The sequence below is a fragment of the Ptychodera flava genome, chromosome 1 (genome assembly GCF_041260155.1).
Source record: "Ptychodera flava strain L36383 chromosome 1, AS_Pfla_20210202, whole genome shotgun sequence".
In the NCBI taxonomy this organism is placed as follows: Eukaryota; Metazoa; Hemichordata; class Enteropneusta; family Ptychoderidae; genus Ptychodera; species Ptychodera flava.
The window spans coordinates 29,469,681-29,486,594 of NC_091928.1; the positions used below are offsets into that span (position 1 = coordinate 29,469,681).

At 37.7% G+C, this 16,914-nt stretch overlaps 2 protein-coding genes across 11 annotated transcripts in view; one reads left to right on the forward strand and one right to left on the reverse strand.

Annotated features, from left to right (window-relative positions):
* Window positions 1-557: 557 nt before the first annotated feature.
* On the forward strand, window positions 558-5,307 carry LOC139134784 (doublesex- and mab-3-related transcription factor A2-like). The gene is made up of 2 exons (XM_070701846.1): window positions 558-1,187; window positions 2,245-5,307. Exons 1-2 carry the CDS (start codon window positions 662-664, stop codon window positions 2,712-2,714), a joined length of 996 nt encoding a protein of 331 aa, XP_070557947.1. The 5' UTR covers window positions 558-661; the 3' UTR covers window positions 2,715-5,307.
* LOC139134738 (transcription factor SOX-6-like) overlaps window positions 5,297-16,914 on the reverse strand; it is an 88,739-nt gene continuing 77,121 nt past the window's right edge. For 5 of the 10 annotated variants that reach the window (XM_070701784.1, XM_070701776.1, XM_070701739.1 and 2 more), the window contains exons 4-6: window positions 14,381-14,444; window positions 13,293-13,469; window positions 9,238-11,875 (exon numbers count right to left, since the gene is read on the reverse strand). In XM_070701784.1, the coding sequence (XP_070557885.1) occupies window positions 11,490-11,875; window positions 13,293-13,469; window positions 14,381-14,444 (627 nt within the window). In that variant the 3' untranslated portion in view covers window positions 9,238-11,489. Of the gene's footprint in view, window positions 11,876-13,292; window positions 13,470-14,380; window positions 14,445-16,914 lie in introns of all 10 variants that reach the window. The other 5 variants (XM_070701820.1, XM_070701793.1, XM_070701810.1 and 2 more) reach the window with 2 other exon arrangements.

The following is a 16,914-nucleotide window of genomic DNA, read 5'->3' on the forward strand; positions in this document are numbered from 1 at the left end:
CCATGAAGTTGTACAGAATTATTTCTCAATTCAAAAAAAAATTGACTGTCTAGATTTGCAGACAGTGACATTTTTTGCTGTTTCATATTTGATCAGATCTGGTATAATGCATATCAATGATTTTACTGCATAACTATGGGTATATATGTGTGAAAAATTCACCGCCATCGATTACTCTATATCGTCTACTGAGACAGTCGAGTATTCGCGCCGTGACCCGGCCAAGGTGACATATTTATTGTGCTGTAATGTATTGACTTCCTGTCTAGAGAATTCTACCGCAATCTTATTTTTCAATAGAAGATCTAGACTCCGATTAACATTTTAGGCCTCGCAATTTCCTTCCCACTCTCAAAAAGTGACAACGACTGGAAATCGAATATTCTTCGATGAGCTATTTCGGTCGAATTTAGGGACAAATTAAGCAATTTGTCCTGATTTTCGCGTATCTTTCGTTGTAAACAAATTCCAACGGTAACAAAATTTGTTCTACTAGAAAGAGTACAATGTAACAAATTCGAATTTGGGCGGGGCGGGAAATTTGCCATGGTATTAATTGTCAACCTGTGGTCAATTGTATCAGTATTGTTCTGACCGTGATAAGAGAAACAGGCGAGTTCATAGTTTGCAGACATTTGTCCACTTGAGAGCTATCCGCAAAATGCCAGCCCACGGTACAAAAACTTCTCTGACAGAGGTTGATCGCAATGGACGCACAGATGTCGAAGTAGAGACTCGAGAGTTGCTGTCCAGACCGAAAAAGTCGGATTCCGGTCAAGAGAAAACCGCCACTGGTGCAGCAAGGCAGGAGAGTGAGTCCGAAGCGGCTACGCCGGGCAAACAGCCGAAATGCGCTCGCTGCCGGAACCATGGTTTCGTGGTCCGCTTGAAGGACCACAAAGCGGTCTGCAAGTTCCGCAACTGTACCTGCCAAGACTGCATCTTGGTCAAGCAACGACAAGAAGTCATGAAGCGGCAAGTGGCGCTGCGCAGACGCCACAAGATGGAGCAGCGACTCGGCATCAGCATCCCACGCCTCCGACAAATGGACGGTGGCATCGTCCCGTCGCTGTCGCAGCAGATGCACCAAGTGGCCCAGAAATCAAACCATGGGAGCCCAAATTTGATGACATGCTCCTGGGAAACTCGTGGACAACTTCTGAACAGGTGTAATCGCCCTTCGCAAGGTAAGCATACGTAGTGGAATAGTTTGGGTTCTGACGTAAAAGTTGAACGAATACGATTTCAGATATTTTGCAACTCAGTCTAATTGCGTTTTAGCCCAATTAAAATGTTCAAATACTGATGCTTTTGTAAATGTTTAATCAGATATCGACAGTGTTCCTAACTTTAAGCCGAACGTTTCTGTCACAATATTGGATCAATGTTCCTAAATTTGGACAAGATGTTGGAACATTTGACGTAAATTATTACTCCAACGTTTCCGTGCAATGTTGCAAAGTGTGCTAATATGTATTTCATTGACAATCAAACCATGAAAATACCCTTCGAAAGATTCTAATACATCCTTCGCCTGAAGTTTCAGTGGAAAGTTTTAGTTGCGCCTTTCATAGTTACTGCTCTAAAATGTGCGGAGGTAGCGAAAATGGCGCGAAATGAACAAACGCACATGTTCAACCCCCGAGCACCAGTCGCGGTTTTCATTGTTGGCCACACGACCCGAGCATAAATCCGTCGTTTGACCGTATATTGCCTTTCAGCTGTTGAGACAGACAGACAGACAGACAGGCATGGACAATGCATATCTGAAGAAAAAGACCAAACAGTAGCAATGTATAGTCGGTGAGATGACCATGCTACCGTGAATGAAATTTCGGTAGCCTAGTATATCATGTACCTGGGGGGGGGGGGGGATGGGGTCACAAAGTATAACGTTATCACTCTCTATCAAGCAGAATGCGCCGTTGCCAACCAAGTGCTTCATGGAAAATTATATGGGTTTCTTTGCACAGTAGTGGGGAAATCCCTATAATAAAAGGTTCTCTTCCAGGTGTTTCAATGGCTGGGGTCCGCAAGATTTTATGTTATCACAGAAAAATCTAGGTTTTTTCACTCAAAAGTAACATTTAAAAAAATCAAAACCCGCACAAGATTCTAAATAAATGTGTCAATATGTTCAGAACTATTTCTATACCAGGAAAATTTTCATATAAATCGTGGAGGAAAGAAGAAATACTTGCCATTTCTGGTCATTTTACCAGTATTTTTTATTTTTCTTTGCAGGAATAGACAGTTCTCCCCAGTTTCAATCGGCCTTTCCTAAGTGGAATCTGTCTCCAGCGTACTTGCAAAACTGTACCTCCCCTTTGCAAGGAAGCCATCCCAGTTTCAACTCAGCTGAAGTGCATACCAGCCACCCTACATTCCAGGGTGGTACCAACCAACAGTCATTGGTGCCAGCTGTGGAAGTGAGCACCCAGGAAGACATCCCGGGGGAGTGCAACCCAGGTGAGGAGGGGCAGGGTGGCGGCCAGGGTAACCAGGACATTGCCCTGGTGACGGAGGTGACCGGCTGCGAGACCAGCCAGACCACCACGAGCAGTACTGCCAATAGCCATCAACAGATCATGGTGATGCCAGCCAACGCCATTTCCTCCCAGTACAGCATCGTTCATCCGCAGTCCATTCGCCAGGTGCAGCCCAGTAATTATGCAAACTGGTATGGCAGTGGCACCTACAGCGTACCAAACTAATCCAAGGCAGAAATTTAAATTTAGATATAAATGCGGAAAATTGTCTCTACATTTCAAAAGGGGAAATTTCAGAGTGTAGCATTGATATTAATACTTTATTTTCCATGCTATCCTACAATTTTGACATGAACTCAACTCTCAGCAAAAGGTATTTTCTTGAAATACAAGCTGTAGATGCGGCTGTCAATAGCTTACTCTTAACACGTATGATGCATCGTGAAAATTTTGCGGCAACCAAATTGCAATTTGGCTGTGCTTCCTCTGTTGTTTGAATATTTTTTTTATGTAGAGTCAAGCAGGGTCGCACATGGTCATATACCATTGATAATATCACCTAACTACATTTATTAGTAGGCTTAATTTTATTTATAAGGTTGTGACTACAAATTTACTGTCAAAAGATTAAAACAGAAGTCTGTGTTGTCAATAGGATACTTATTTTAGTATGTTAACTTTGAGGTTATTTCCAAAATCATAGATCTTCTGTCATGTCTAGATGTTAAACCATACAGATATCCAAGTTATATTGCTTGTCTTTATTGTCAAAGATGAATTTGTGATCGACAAATTACATAATAAGCCAGTGCCCATTTTTTAAAATTTTCTTGATGATGGGAAAATTAAAAGTGATACTTTTAATTTCCATGAATCAGCTGTAACTCTTGGTTATAAATTAGATTTCAAATTTGTTAATCTTTCAATTCCGTTTTCAGAGGATTACATCACGTCTTTTACAGAGATAGAAAAAAAACTTTGTTACCTTTTTTCAACATGATAAATAATTGTCTGTGCTTATGCAGATTCATGGTCCTTTTTACATTAAGTTCAGAGGATTATTGTTTTGGCACTACGTGAAAGCCAAACTTTCTCTAATGTCCATGACAAATTTCTTTTAGCTTTTTGCAAGGACAAAGCTATGAGTGAAATGTGCGTGTCACTCTGTTTGGTGATATGATCCAGTGTGGCCTTATTTTCTTTCAATTGTGGCAATTGTTTATGGGTCATTTTGAAATTGTACATCAGTAAATGGATCAGAAACAAATGATAGAACACAAGATCAATTGTATCTACTTAAGCAATAAGCACATGCAGCGATGGCATACCACAAGATTTTGACCAGTTCACTTTCATGTCTCGACCAATCAGATCGCCTTATTTGCACCATCAGTATACTGGTATGATATAATTGCGGACATCTTAAGGTTTTATATGGTGTTGTTGCAAGCCCATATCAGTTTAGGTTTTAACCCTTTGACTGCCACATTTCCCGCCAAAATTTGAAGCAAAATTTTTTATATCTTCTTTCATTTTTAACTGAGACTGTATTCCCCTTTCGACACAAAATGTATAGCGTGACACTGGTTTTAGATTTTGGTCAAAATTATAACAAATTATCATACATACTTTATCTAATTACAGCAGAACATAAGCAGACTACTTTGTGGAAGGAGTCTAAAGTTGACAATGGTGATCAAAGGATTAATGCAGCGATTCTCTGAATCTTGAATTTAGCTTTTGTTCCTGGAGAAATGGCGGCTAACACATCAAAATCATTCTGTTCAAACCTCTGTGTGAGCAGGTTTAAGTTTTTTGCAATACGGTCTTGATGTCTTGACGTCCAGTTGCCAGTTTACGTTAGACAAAGGACTCCGTTTAAAATACATAAGTCAGAACGCTGTTCTACAAAATTAGAGAAAGGTGCACTTCATAGGTTTGCTAGGTATTTCACTTTCTTTTTCTTTTCTATAATCTGTGAATGAAAATGTTTCTTTTACGTAGATATTGCACATTCTTTATAGACATACCATGTATGTACAGTAACACTGCACTGTTAATTTTACATGAAAGTTTTATAAACATTAGAAATTGCTCATCTGTTTTGCTTGTTTCAGTCATAACCTGAAGGTCAATTAAAAGAGTCAGATACAACTTGCATACGTGTCCAAGAGATTTTGTTTTGGGAGGATACGAATCTACACTTTTGTATGTGGTGCTAGGCTTGCATAGGAGGTCACAAGGTCAATTGTCCTGTGTTTGTTCACAGTTATTGATGAAAAAGTGCCAGTCAGCATATTGAACTGAAACTCATGTACACAAAACATAATGAAATATCTGAAATGGAGAATGCTGTTTTTAACTGAAAAATAAAATCAAATGAGGCCGTGCTTGGCTTTGTGAGTTTTCTCTGTGCGATGGAACAGTTGACCATGTGACCTTTGACTTTTCTGAATGTGTAGATTTATGTATTGTAATTCACATGCAACACATTGCACAGCTGGAAACTAAACGCTACTGACAATCAGTAGCATATAAATTGCTTACACAGATCATTTTCAATTTTTATAGTCAAGAAAGTCAGCAGAATGTACAGTGTGCAAGAAACGATATCCACGTTGATTGTGATAAACTGTAAAAGAATCATGTCTGTTCTTCTAAGTTGTCATTTTGCTGCCTTCCTGGTTCAAAACATTTCATGGTGATAATTCAATCATTTTTAGTACCGGTTGCAGTTGTACAGCTGTGCAAAGCGTTGTCGTTTGATGTGCTGTGCGAATAAAATAAATAAAAACAAATGCACAATATTTGTGATGGCAGTAACACTAGGTGGCGCACTTTATTAACCTAGATGACTCCTCTTGGCTGACAGGATGTCTATGAAAACTCTAAAATTGGCAGTGATCCACGTTACCATAGTAACTTAAATAAAACCAGAATTCTAGAAAAATAAACCAGTTATCTAGTAAAGCAAGCTGACTGGCCCCAATGACAATTGCAAAATCTAATCCTACATGAAAATACTACATTGCTTGACAATTACATGATTTTTTTTGACATCTGGTTGTAAGTACAACAAGTAGCTTTCATAAAACAATTTCCCCATAAAACACTTGAAAAAACCTATATCTCCCTTCAACACTACATTTTGTTTCCTCTACAATGTTGAAAGTCTAGTTTCTTTGAGATAAAACACAGAAAACTTTCTCACTGTTAGTCAGATCCCCCCTCCTCCCTTGTTGCCATGTCACACACATACTGGAGAAGTCTCGGAACATGAAAGAAACACGCAGACACAAATCTCTAATGCCACTGATAAAGGACATTTTGTAGGTAACCGCAAACAGTGAAAAAAAAAAGTCAAAAGCGAGAGATTTCCATAAAGCTGACATTAAGTTTCGAATAAAAAATGACACAACGAAAAACGTTGATTTACAACCGATTTTCTTTTTTTACTCACACAATGGTATGATCATGTGAAAATTTGAACTTGGGATCACACCGACTGCATAGTGAAGGGGATTATACTTTGGTTGTTTGGTTTTTTTCTGCATTGTTACTTCACAATTGGTCCTCCAACACTGTTGAGCCAAACTCACAAATGATAAAACAAAACACATTTTGAGTCTTTGACTACTATAGTAAGCTATAACCACAAATATAATCTACAAGTTTGTTTTTTTTTTAATTGCTATCTTATATTATTTTCCTGAGAATTTTCTACGTAAATGATTGTACTACTGGTTTTACATCACATTACGCAAAAATCATAGACTTTGGGAAGGGGGTTGTTTTTATTTACACGATGGTCTTGAGATGTAGGTAAGGTCAGCTGACCGTGATCAGCCAATAGCGTGAGGGTTTGGTTTCAGTTCCCGTTGAGGAAGCAAACGAAGAATCGTTTAATGCCAAACACATTCTTCGATGCAAATATGGAAGAGTTTCACATCTTTTTTTTGGACACAAATCACACCCCCAGGCTCCTCCCAAACAGAAGCAAGCCACATTCACTAGGAAAGGTTAACAGTACGTGGAGAAGACGGTGCGGGAGGGTCGGCTGTCAGAAGCAGATTCAAGAGAAAGGAAAAGAAATTTACTTTTTTTCTCAAGTTGTTAGCACCAACCACCACCAGAAATAGAAATTGTTCATAACGGACAACCAAGAAATGTTACAAATATTGACAAAACTGACAGAGATATTTTCAATATTTCAGACTAGTAAAGCTATATGTAACGTAAAGCTGAATAGCAGGTATGGAAAAGCAAGAAAGAAAGAAAGAAAGAAATTTATCTTCCTCACCATAGTTTTGTCTTTCAGACCCTCAAAAAAAAGAGCTGCAGTGTACACATGCAATCTGTTCTGCTATAGGGCACTCCTGTTCATTCCATATATGGAGTCCCTCCCCTCTTTTGCAGTGGAATCACCCATCCTTGACTGCACTGGACTAATCCACTATGTAAGAGAGGGGTTGATAGGATCTGAACAGTCATGAGAAACACTAGATACTGATTGTGCAATACCACTCTTTTGAAAGCCAGATATTACTTGATTCTGGTCTGAACATTTCAACGGGCAAAATTATATCAACGCATGGAACTACTTAACTCTAGAGACTACTGGTATGCATGCGACAGATTGCAAAATAAAAAAAACCCGCACCTCTGAAGGTACAGTTCACAACAGCACGTGGTCAATGCCACGACCATAGGGAGTTGTTGACCGCGGCAGCACCACCATTTTGCTCAAAGGGGTGGATGTTTCTCTGGCTGACGCAGGAAGGACTTTCACGACCTGAATTCACTGAGAAACGCAGATTTACAAGTACAAAGATGACATAGCATTTAACACGCCCTACAACTGTTAAAATTGTTTTTTTTCCCTCCTTAATTACTTCAAGAAGTTAATCAATTCAAAATTATTTAAGTAACGTTTGGCACCTAATTGTTTTAAGATTTACGAATGACTGCTTCCACGTTCTTAATCTTATAGTCAACCATACTACAAAAATAAACTCTGCCACAAAGTCACTAACAGAAAATATACATTATGTATGCACTTTTTTCTAATTTGCATTCTTATTAATTATACTCAAAATTAGTATTTGTCTTTCATAATTCAATAAAAACAATAGTTTGTACCTGAATTAAATGTAATATTTTGCGATCATAATTATTAAAAAAAAAATTCTACTCCACAGGAAAAAAACACACAAAAAAACAAGTTTGAATTAGATCACAAAGAATCTCTATACAGCTTTCATAAAACATGATCAGAACACTTTGTTCTGATAGGTTGGTACATTATTTAAATGTTAATCTTATGCTAATGAAATTGCCATATTTGGTGTTACTACTGAAATATTAAACAAGACTCCTGATTGGACAGATTTGGTCATATGACTGTTCAATAGACAGAACATCACTAGTCCCATCAGTGAGACCACAGGAAAAAAACAAACTTTCTGGCTAGAAAAATTTAGTTTTTATAGACGTTTTCAAAACTTTGAGACTAAATTTACAAATATATGACAATAAACACTGGTGTTCTCTATTACATACATCCTGGCAGTACAATGACCATACGATAATTGCAGTCTTCGAAATGATCACATGACTGAAAGTCTACTGGAAACTACAAATAAAACCTTACTGTGAAAAAAATATATATATTGGGGGAACACGATATAATGGCCTCTTCTCTTTCATCTCACAACATAAATTTACACTTCTTTTTATAACTTTCTACTTTAACGAATATATTAAAAAAAAGACGCTCTGATTTTTGGCCGGTAATTAGTTCAAACCGGTTCCTGCTAGAATAAAGCTGTAAGCATTTGCATAATTTTTCTTTAGCTAGGAAGAGCTTTTCGTGAGTGGTAAAATTTGAGAGGAACTGGTTTGAACCGGCTTGCTCAGCCAGTAGGAAAAACGGCTATGTTTGGTTCAGATGGCCTACGACAGAATATGATGACTACCTTGCGATACTTTTCGCTTTTTTTTAAGGAAGAACAAAATCACTGGGAAAGCTATGGTTTGACAAGGTTTGACAGGTTTCAAGTAGCAGTGTTACTATGACATGGTGATATCAAGGCCCGCCGAGTCACAAAGACATTCTAACTGACTTCTTGGTCGTCAATCTGAGTCTCTTTGGACTTCACCTTGCCAATGATGTCATCATTTTATACAGCCAAGGGGGCACACTTGAAAAAAAACACAAGACCCAATCTCTTTTATGAAAAGAGGTTTTCTTAGGGGCCTCTCTAATTTCAAGAACTAAGTTGACCCCCTAGGATTATGGTGATTTGCAAAACAGTTCAATCTGGGCCCAGTGCACTTTGACCTTGCTGGCAAAAGGACGTGCAGTTCTTTGACTTCCTATGAACTTCACCCATTGAATTTGACCTCCGTAAATCAGAAATACCCAGAGTTTTTCTGAAACCTTCAATCCGTCTTGTCTTTTTGTATTAGAAATACCAACTATTGTCATTTGAGATCAGGAATTATTATAAAAATACCCAGAACAGAGAAATTTTTCAGTGACAACTTGTCACAAAATGATCAAAGTTATGTCAACTATGGCAGTACGAATCGTCAAAAAACAAATCACTAAATATTCATAAAAAAATCTTTTCATGGCAGTCGAAGCTTAGATTCTGCAATTGACTCTGTCTTATTTAGACTATGGTACTACTCACACAGGAAAGAATATTAGACTTTTCAAAAAATTTCTATTATATATCTTCTTTTTCGATAAAAATTCTATATGGCAGAGTTGAGTCTTGCTAGATGCCCTTTAGAGTTTCAAGTGGCAGAATGTTGTCTCAGAGTTTGGTTTGATTTGCCAGACACGCATTTTCCCCCCAGTTTGCAGGAAAATTTTTTTTTCAATTTTCATCTGGTTACAAAAGGTATTGAGAAACGACACGACTGTCAGCATGTTCAACGTTTTTGGTCCTTTTTAGGCATGAAGTTTTTGGTTACGGCTTAAAATACTTTTTGAAAGTATACACCTTGTTTTAACATAATTGCTTGGTAAGTACTCTTGTAATACTATGAATACTGGTTTCAGAAAGTGGTCGACATTTTTAAAGAGCCTTCTTCATTTTTAAAGCTATTTTTCAGTAACAGCTTTGCAGCAGTGAGACAAACAGCGCCCTCTGTTAAGAGCTGAGATGAAACGATCTCTGAATGTTTACTTAGGCTGCTGACTTTGAAAAATAAATGCAGGCCTGATATAGAGGTCTGTTGGCAATGATGTGTTCTCTATATACAAAGGCCATACAGAAAACTACAGACAAGAGACTTAAATTTCATAAACACTATTATGAATATTCAAAATCATTCATGAATATTCAAATGTACATGAATATTCATTTCATGGACCTGAAAATTATAAATTCTCTGTGCAGCGGGCTTGGCCCAACTTATGCCCAAAAAATTACTTTTATCTTTCAAATTACAACATGATTTCTCCGATAAACTGCAGTAAATCCCAACAAGGTCTCTTATCACAAGTTTTCTGTGAAAAGCGTGTCAGAAATGCCCACAAAAAATCTCATTTCAACATACTTGTAAATTACACTGAACTTGGGAGAAAAAATTCTGCTAAGATGAAATGTTTCACTGCTCTTTGAGTTATCCGGATATTATATGATGCATACAGAAAATAAAACATGAGTTTGGACACAGGCTGTGAAAGAAACAAGTGGGAAAGTAAGAAATTAAATGACTGAAAATCAGGCGTGACATCAAGTTTAGTGAGTCTTGTTTGCCCTGAGTGCTTTGGTCATGTAAAATGATTGTTGAAATATGTTTACTTTGTATTTTGACCACTCTACAGGCAGACAGGGCTGGCAAGATCCGGTACACCAGTCATTCCTATGTATCTGCCCTGATTTGATTGTGTGACGTAGCATCACGGAAGATAAAACTCACAAAACCTCATGCCTATATTATTCACAGAATTGGCCAGTTATCACTCAAAGATCAGAAATTATGTCAGGATTGGAAATTCGAAACCTCAACACAATGTCAATATGACATATTGGTGTCCTTGATTTCTTTGGCAGCCTTTCCTTCAACAGAAGTGAATTCACAGAAGAAACAATACGTTACTGGGTGTTTTCGCAAGTTTCAGTGAAAAGTACAAGCAGTTGGCCGATTAGATTGATTACAAAATGCATGTCTGCGCACCCCCATTTCAGAGTGGTATGAACCACGGAACAGTGGGAAAAATGTACTTTGGTGGAATCCACGGGGATGACAGGATAAAGAAAAGGTAAGTACATCCCTGCCTCATCAGATATAAAATAAGATTTCAGTTTTACATTAAATAACATTTTACACATAGCTAAGAAGAATTTTAGATTATTTTTGTTTGATTTTTGTGTTTTTTACAATTCTGGTACATTTTTTTGACCGTTGATACAGAGAATGCTGTACACAATGCAGTCAATGAGTTTCACGCAATCTGTTTTCTTTTTTTCCTCTACTGCATGCGATTTCGAAGTAAACAAACATTTAGTTTTGTTATTTTGGTCAGTTTGTCAGGAAAGAGAAAATCCAAAAGTTGCAATTTTGGTGTGTACTCATTGTTTCATACAAGAAATTAATAAAATTTTCTATACACTCTAGTCAATTTTTTTACAATTTTAGTGAAAGGATTTATCTACAGCTACCGAAACGATCCCACAGTTTCTCCACAATTCTTCGTTAATTTTTCAACACTTCACAATTATCTTGTCAGTTTTGACATTCTTCACAATTATTTTGTCAATTTGAAAGCCTACATGTATGTTACACATACAGTTTTTTTTTCTCCAGTAAACACATTTCAATTTCTAGATACATTACAATAGTGTACATTTCATGCTACAATTTGTATACAATTCACAACAATGTGTCAAAACCAACTTTTTTTGCTACATTTTTTTTGTCTACCTACAGATAGCGAATATACCAGAGTTGCTAGTTCCTATCATTTTCTTCACAAGAAGTTTCTCATGCGTCTTCCGCAGGTTCTTCCTTAATATTGTGGTGCATGTCTGCCCCCTCTGGTGAGTTCAGGTACGGGTGATCCATTAACGGTGAGTTGGCCGACATGGATCGCACCATGGGTTGGCTCGGCATGGTCGCGAGAGCTTGCTGCACGGCGATCCGTTGTGCCTCACTCGTGTAGAGCACGTGCCGCACCTCCTGTCGCTTGGCCCTCATCAGGGCTTTATACTCACTGATTCGCAGCTTCTTGCCATCCACGATGCAAGTACGCTTTGGACGTGGTTTGTACTTGTAGTCCGGGTACCTCTCCAGATGCGCTTTGCTCAGTCGCGCCTGTTCCTCGTAATACGGCTGCTTGTCCTGGTTTGACATATTTTTCCATTTGGCACCTGATTGAGACAAAAGTCAAGATGTCAGCCTCTATATATTAATTATTATATCATATCAGTACATTGATGGCGCAAATACAGTGCTCTGATTTGTCGAGATGTGAAAAGAACCGTGGTATATTGGCGATATACCACGGCTGGCATACGTGCGAGCTCTCCAGCTTGAGCAAAAATCCGTTTTTGATGTTCCACGCCAGAATTTCAATATACTGTTATGATATAATAGCAATAAAGCACACCCAGCGACGGTATACCACAGGATTTTGACCAGTTCACGACATAAATGCCTCGCTATCGCTCGTGCATATATGTCATGAACTGGTCAAAATCTCATGGTATACCATCGCTGGTGTGCTTTATTGCTTAAATATCTACTCTAAGACTTCAGATGTCACTTCCTATAATCACGATATCAACTCGCATGGTCACAATGTTCTCCTGTAGTCACAATGTAAACTCCTATAGTTACGATGCCCACTTCTTTCTCACATCACATCAACAACACCGAGGGCAGTTGTCTCAACAGGCAGCACACAGTTGAAATATTTTGACATGTTTTCAATGATCTTTAAAACATAGTCAAGACGCATTTTGGGGTTATGAATTTTGTAATAATATTTGACGTCATTTTTTCCATTCTACCCTGGGTGGATGGTTATGCTGGTGGACAGAACTGTCCCCAAGGCTATCTGAAGCTCTATTTAGCGATGTATTCATAGCTTTAATTGAGTTGGTGTGCAATGTATGATAGCAAGTATATATGTGCGAGTGCTTCACAAACTCTACAATATGTGGAGAAGTCACAGTCAGAAATATTGTAGAAACGGTTATTGAACTGCCCTTTTGAAAGGTGTGGATTTAGCCAAACAGTTTTGACTGTGATGTCTTCCCTGGGTGACTTGGTGCCGCTATACGTTGTGGGTTCAAATCTGATGGAGAATTTACTGACTTTACATTGGTAAGAAGCTGTTAAACATGCTGGGAAAACACGCCCTCATCTCTGCTTACAGATAGAACAGCACTAGGGACGTTACCCAAGCCTTAACCTTAAGCCTACTCCAAACTGCACACATATACTTGATATGTCCATCATAGGACCAATATCAAGAAATGAACCAAGAAATCTGATGCTGAAGACTTTAAAGTCCTTGCACAAAGTACACTGCACCAATCATTCCAGTAAACTTTTAAAAAAGAAGTTTTTCGTCAGATAAGTGTGACATTGTCAACACCGCCATTAATATTTCCCTTAACATTTTTTAAAATGAAAAACAGTGATTTCTGAAGGATAAGAATACCCGTCTGTAGTTTCAAACCACCACACAATACAATTCGATCATTTTGTTCTGAAATGGAATGTCGTTCAAAAACACCTACAGAGTGGCGACTGATCCTGGAAAATTGACAACAAACTTACCGAGTATTTTACTTATGTTTGAGTTATGCATGTCTGGATGCATGGACAAAATCTTCTTCCTCTCCTCCTTGGCCCACACCATGAAAGCGTTCATTGGTCGTTTGATGTGCGGCTCGTTCGGCTGGTAGCGTCTCCCGTCTCGATACATCCTGGCAATGGTGGCGCTGCTCGGAGACACTGAAGATGACAAGATACAGGATAGTTTAATTTGTGATGTGCCCTTCCCTGAAGTGTGCTTCACAGGAAAACATCAAAATGACAAAATTTTAGTCCAAGACAGATGAACAATACAGCTGGCTGCCAAATGTGATGCATCTCATTGGTTAAACCTATGGCAAGCAGTCAGAGACAAAGTTTTCCTCAAGTTAAATACATTTCTGGGACAGATGTTTAACTCTTAAACTTTCATTATGCTTTTTGGTCTACCGTTTGTGGGGGATCTCATTTTAAAGATCACTGGGTATCTTAAGTATACACAGGCACATTAGTGTGAAAATTGAAAATTTAATTTCCCCCATTGAGTTCACACAAGGATTGCAGCCATTTTGAATTTAAAATATGAAATAATTTAAGTTTATCTGGATGCGTTTCTTGATTTTGAAAGAGAATGGTTCAAAGTTTTGGAGGATGGTCTGAGAAAAGGTTTAAGTTTTCAATTCCGTTGTGCATGCCACCTTCAAAGGAATTACCTTTAGAAAAGTATGCTATCAACAATTTCAGTCAAAAATATTTTGGAATTCTTGAAATGAAAGAGTTCACAAAAATCCATAGTTTGAATTTTTTTGTATCATGTACTAGTATGTTTGTTTCTGCCATTTCTGCCATCTCTACAATCTCTACAATGCTACAGGAACCAGGAGATCCCACTTTATCTCAAATTTACAGAATATTTGGGAATAAATCCATAAACTTATATATTTGGTGGCTTTATATTGCTCTTTAAGCGGAAAAAAATGTATTCATCAAAGGACGAGTTTATGTGTCTGTCTCACGGAAGAAGAGAGAAAAAGTCAGACCAAATATCAAGCAAGTGTGGGTGTATAGCGCCCTCTACGGCAGAGACGGGGTTTCCACTTTCCAGCACTTACACTGTTCCAACTTGTTGCGCTCCTCTTCCTCAGTCAGATCGATCACCATTCTGTCCTTCATTCCCTGTGAAGTCGAGAAAGTCGAGAAAGTTGTTTAAAATTCTCGGATGTTCTGAGCTCATTCAATGCCATTCTTTTCAAATCCTTGCTTCACTGACACAACTGGGATATGGGTGCAAGTACTCTCATGATGTACGCATATGGTTCTGTCAAGTGTTTCACCGCCCTCCTGAGACAGGTTAAATGGTTGATGAAAAACAGAACACTGTTACATGTAAGGCAGATTTCCATTATGTATTGTCTGTAAATTCCTATTCAAATTGTCACATCTATCCTGAGCACCCAGTCATATCACTGTTCGTCCCTTATTCCATGTGAACAGGCCCACAATCACCATTGATAATAATGGAATTGGGCCAAACCATGTCAGTGACAGCGGGTTAAATTGAAAGTCTTATTCTACACATAAGTGGTGATGAGATTTGAAATCATTCATCCGTTCTTGATTTAAACTTTACTACAAAATATAACCAGTTAAATTAACTAAACATACATTGGATTTTGGACTGCATCATTCAAACTTCTTAATTTGAAATTTTCTCAAGGTGAAACAATATAATTGTCTACTTGCAAAAAAGTTTGTTAAAGTCCGGTTGTTTTGTAGTTACAATTTACCTTGGAGAACTACTCATAAATAATTTGACTGGCAATGTTGATTCATTAAATACTTTTATGTTTCACAACTAAAATTTTCACGAAGTCAGTAACTCTTTGGCATAAAAGAAATCTCTCTTCCATTTTGTTTTCAGAATACCATGCTGTAAGTCTAGATGCAATGTAACGTCTGTTAAGAAATATATTTTGATACATTTTTCATAAAAAGAAAGTATATTTACATTGAATTACATTGAGTCTGTTTTTTTCCAATTGACTTTTCACGAAAAACCTTTAAATCATGATTGTTTTCAGAAAAAAATTCTCGAAATTTCTGCAAAGTGGGTACGCTACTTCTAGATCTATGCCGTATGCCGAGGCAAAATGTTACATGTTTAATGTATGCCGAGGTGTTTCATAAATGGCAATCAAACCATTGTGGGGTTCTGTAGTTTAACTTTTATGTGGGCAATAAGAGCGTTTTGTTAGAATTCAGACAGTATACCTTAGCATGTTAATAAATACCCCTGCCTTCCAGGCATAAAAATTGTGACGACCTCAAATGACCTTACCATTTAAGGAGGATGGGGGATCTGAATTTAGAGTTTTTATCAACCTTGGAGATGGAATAAATTTGAATTTTATTCTTTTCACCGGGAGAATGACCTTTATAAATATCAGAATGCCAATTTTATTGATTCATTGGAAAATGCATGAATCTAAATCTCATTACTGTCAGTGGGAAAAGCACATCTGAATCCGCGTCTGCACGCAATTGAATTTTTGAAACTCAACACATCTTTACATAAAGAGGGGGAAAAACCTTTCTGGTAAAAGGGATGCCATGAACTAAAATCATCTATACCATACCAGTTAATGCACATTTTAGTTTTCACGACCTTGATAAATTCTAAACCTGATCTTGATGTCTTAAGCTGACCTTGCTGATTCTACACGAGTCTGAATCTAAAATACCCTTGAGCTTGACTGACCTCACGGTGCAAATAATGCTGGCTCAAAAAGACCACACTGACCTTCAAGATACTGTAAATCAAAATCTACATTCATCAGCCTTGAATAATGTTTTATTAGGTGGAAAATGTAAATTTTGCCGTTACATCAATTTGGAACTAATAGTGTAGAGTTTAGACTGCATCAAACAATTTGGATGTGATTCTGCAATCTGAATCTGATTTTCAAGGCCTTGATGTGGCACGACACATGTCAGGAATCCAATGCGAGGGGACAGGAGCTCAAACTCGTAATATTTTTCACTATTTTTGGAACACGTATAAACCAAAGTTTCCTATTCTATTCCTTTCAGATTATTGAAATCCCGAGTACTAACACTATCAACTCAGCCTGTACAGTTGTGAACTGTTGAGAGAAATCTGAAAATATTTTTTACCCCTTTCACCACAATGGTTTGGCCCTATTCCATTGTTATTAATGGTGATTGTGGACCTGTTTATGCAAAAATGGGAGTGAACAGGTTAGTATACTGAATCACTATAATTCGTTGATCTGTACAACAGTGTTCAAACCATGTGTCTACGCATGACATTATAACTGGGAAAGAAAACCAAAAAAAAATTGTCACATAAAATATCCATTTGACCATACCCCCTCTACTGTCGATACTTTGACTAAACTTGACAGTTAGAAGAAATCTTCAGCATTCATGGGGAGACCAGTTTAAATCTTGTTGCTATTCTAACTAAGAAAACATGACAGAATCTAACATTTGAGGTCGATATACGATTCTTTGATCCATGATGAGAGGGCCAGTATGCAAGGTTATGAAGCAACCTATTTACAACCATAAATGGCACTGTCCTATTGTTTTCATGTTATTATTGGACCAATACAATTTGCATCCA

Excerpts from the sequence above, each read along its gene's own strand:
- LOC139134784 (XM_070701846.1), top strand. The coding sequence starts at position 662 with ATGCCAGCCCACGGTACAAAAACTTCTCTGACAGAGGTTGATCGCAAT. Across the intron at positions 1,188-2,244 it reads GTGTAATCGCCCTTCGCAAG|GAATAGACAGTTCTCCCCAG; the intron begins GTAAGCATACGT and ends TTTTCTTTGCAG.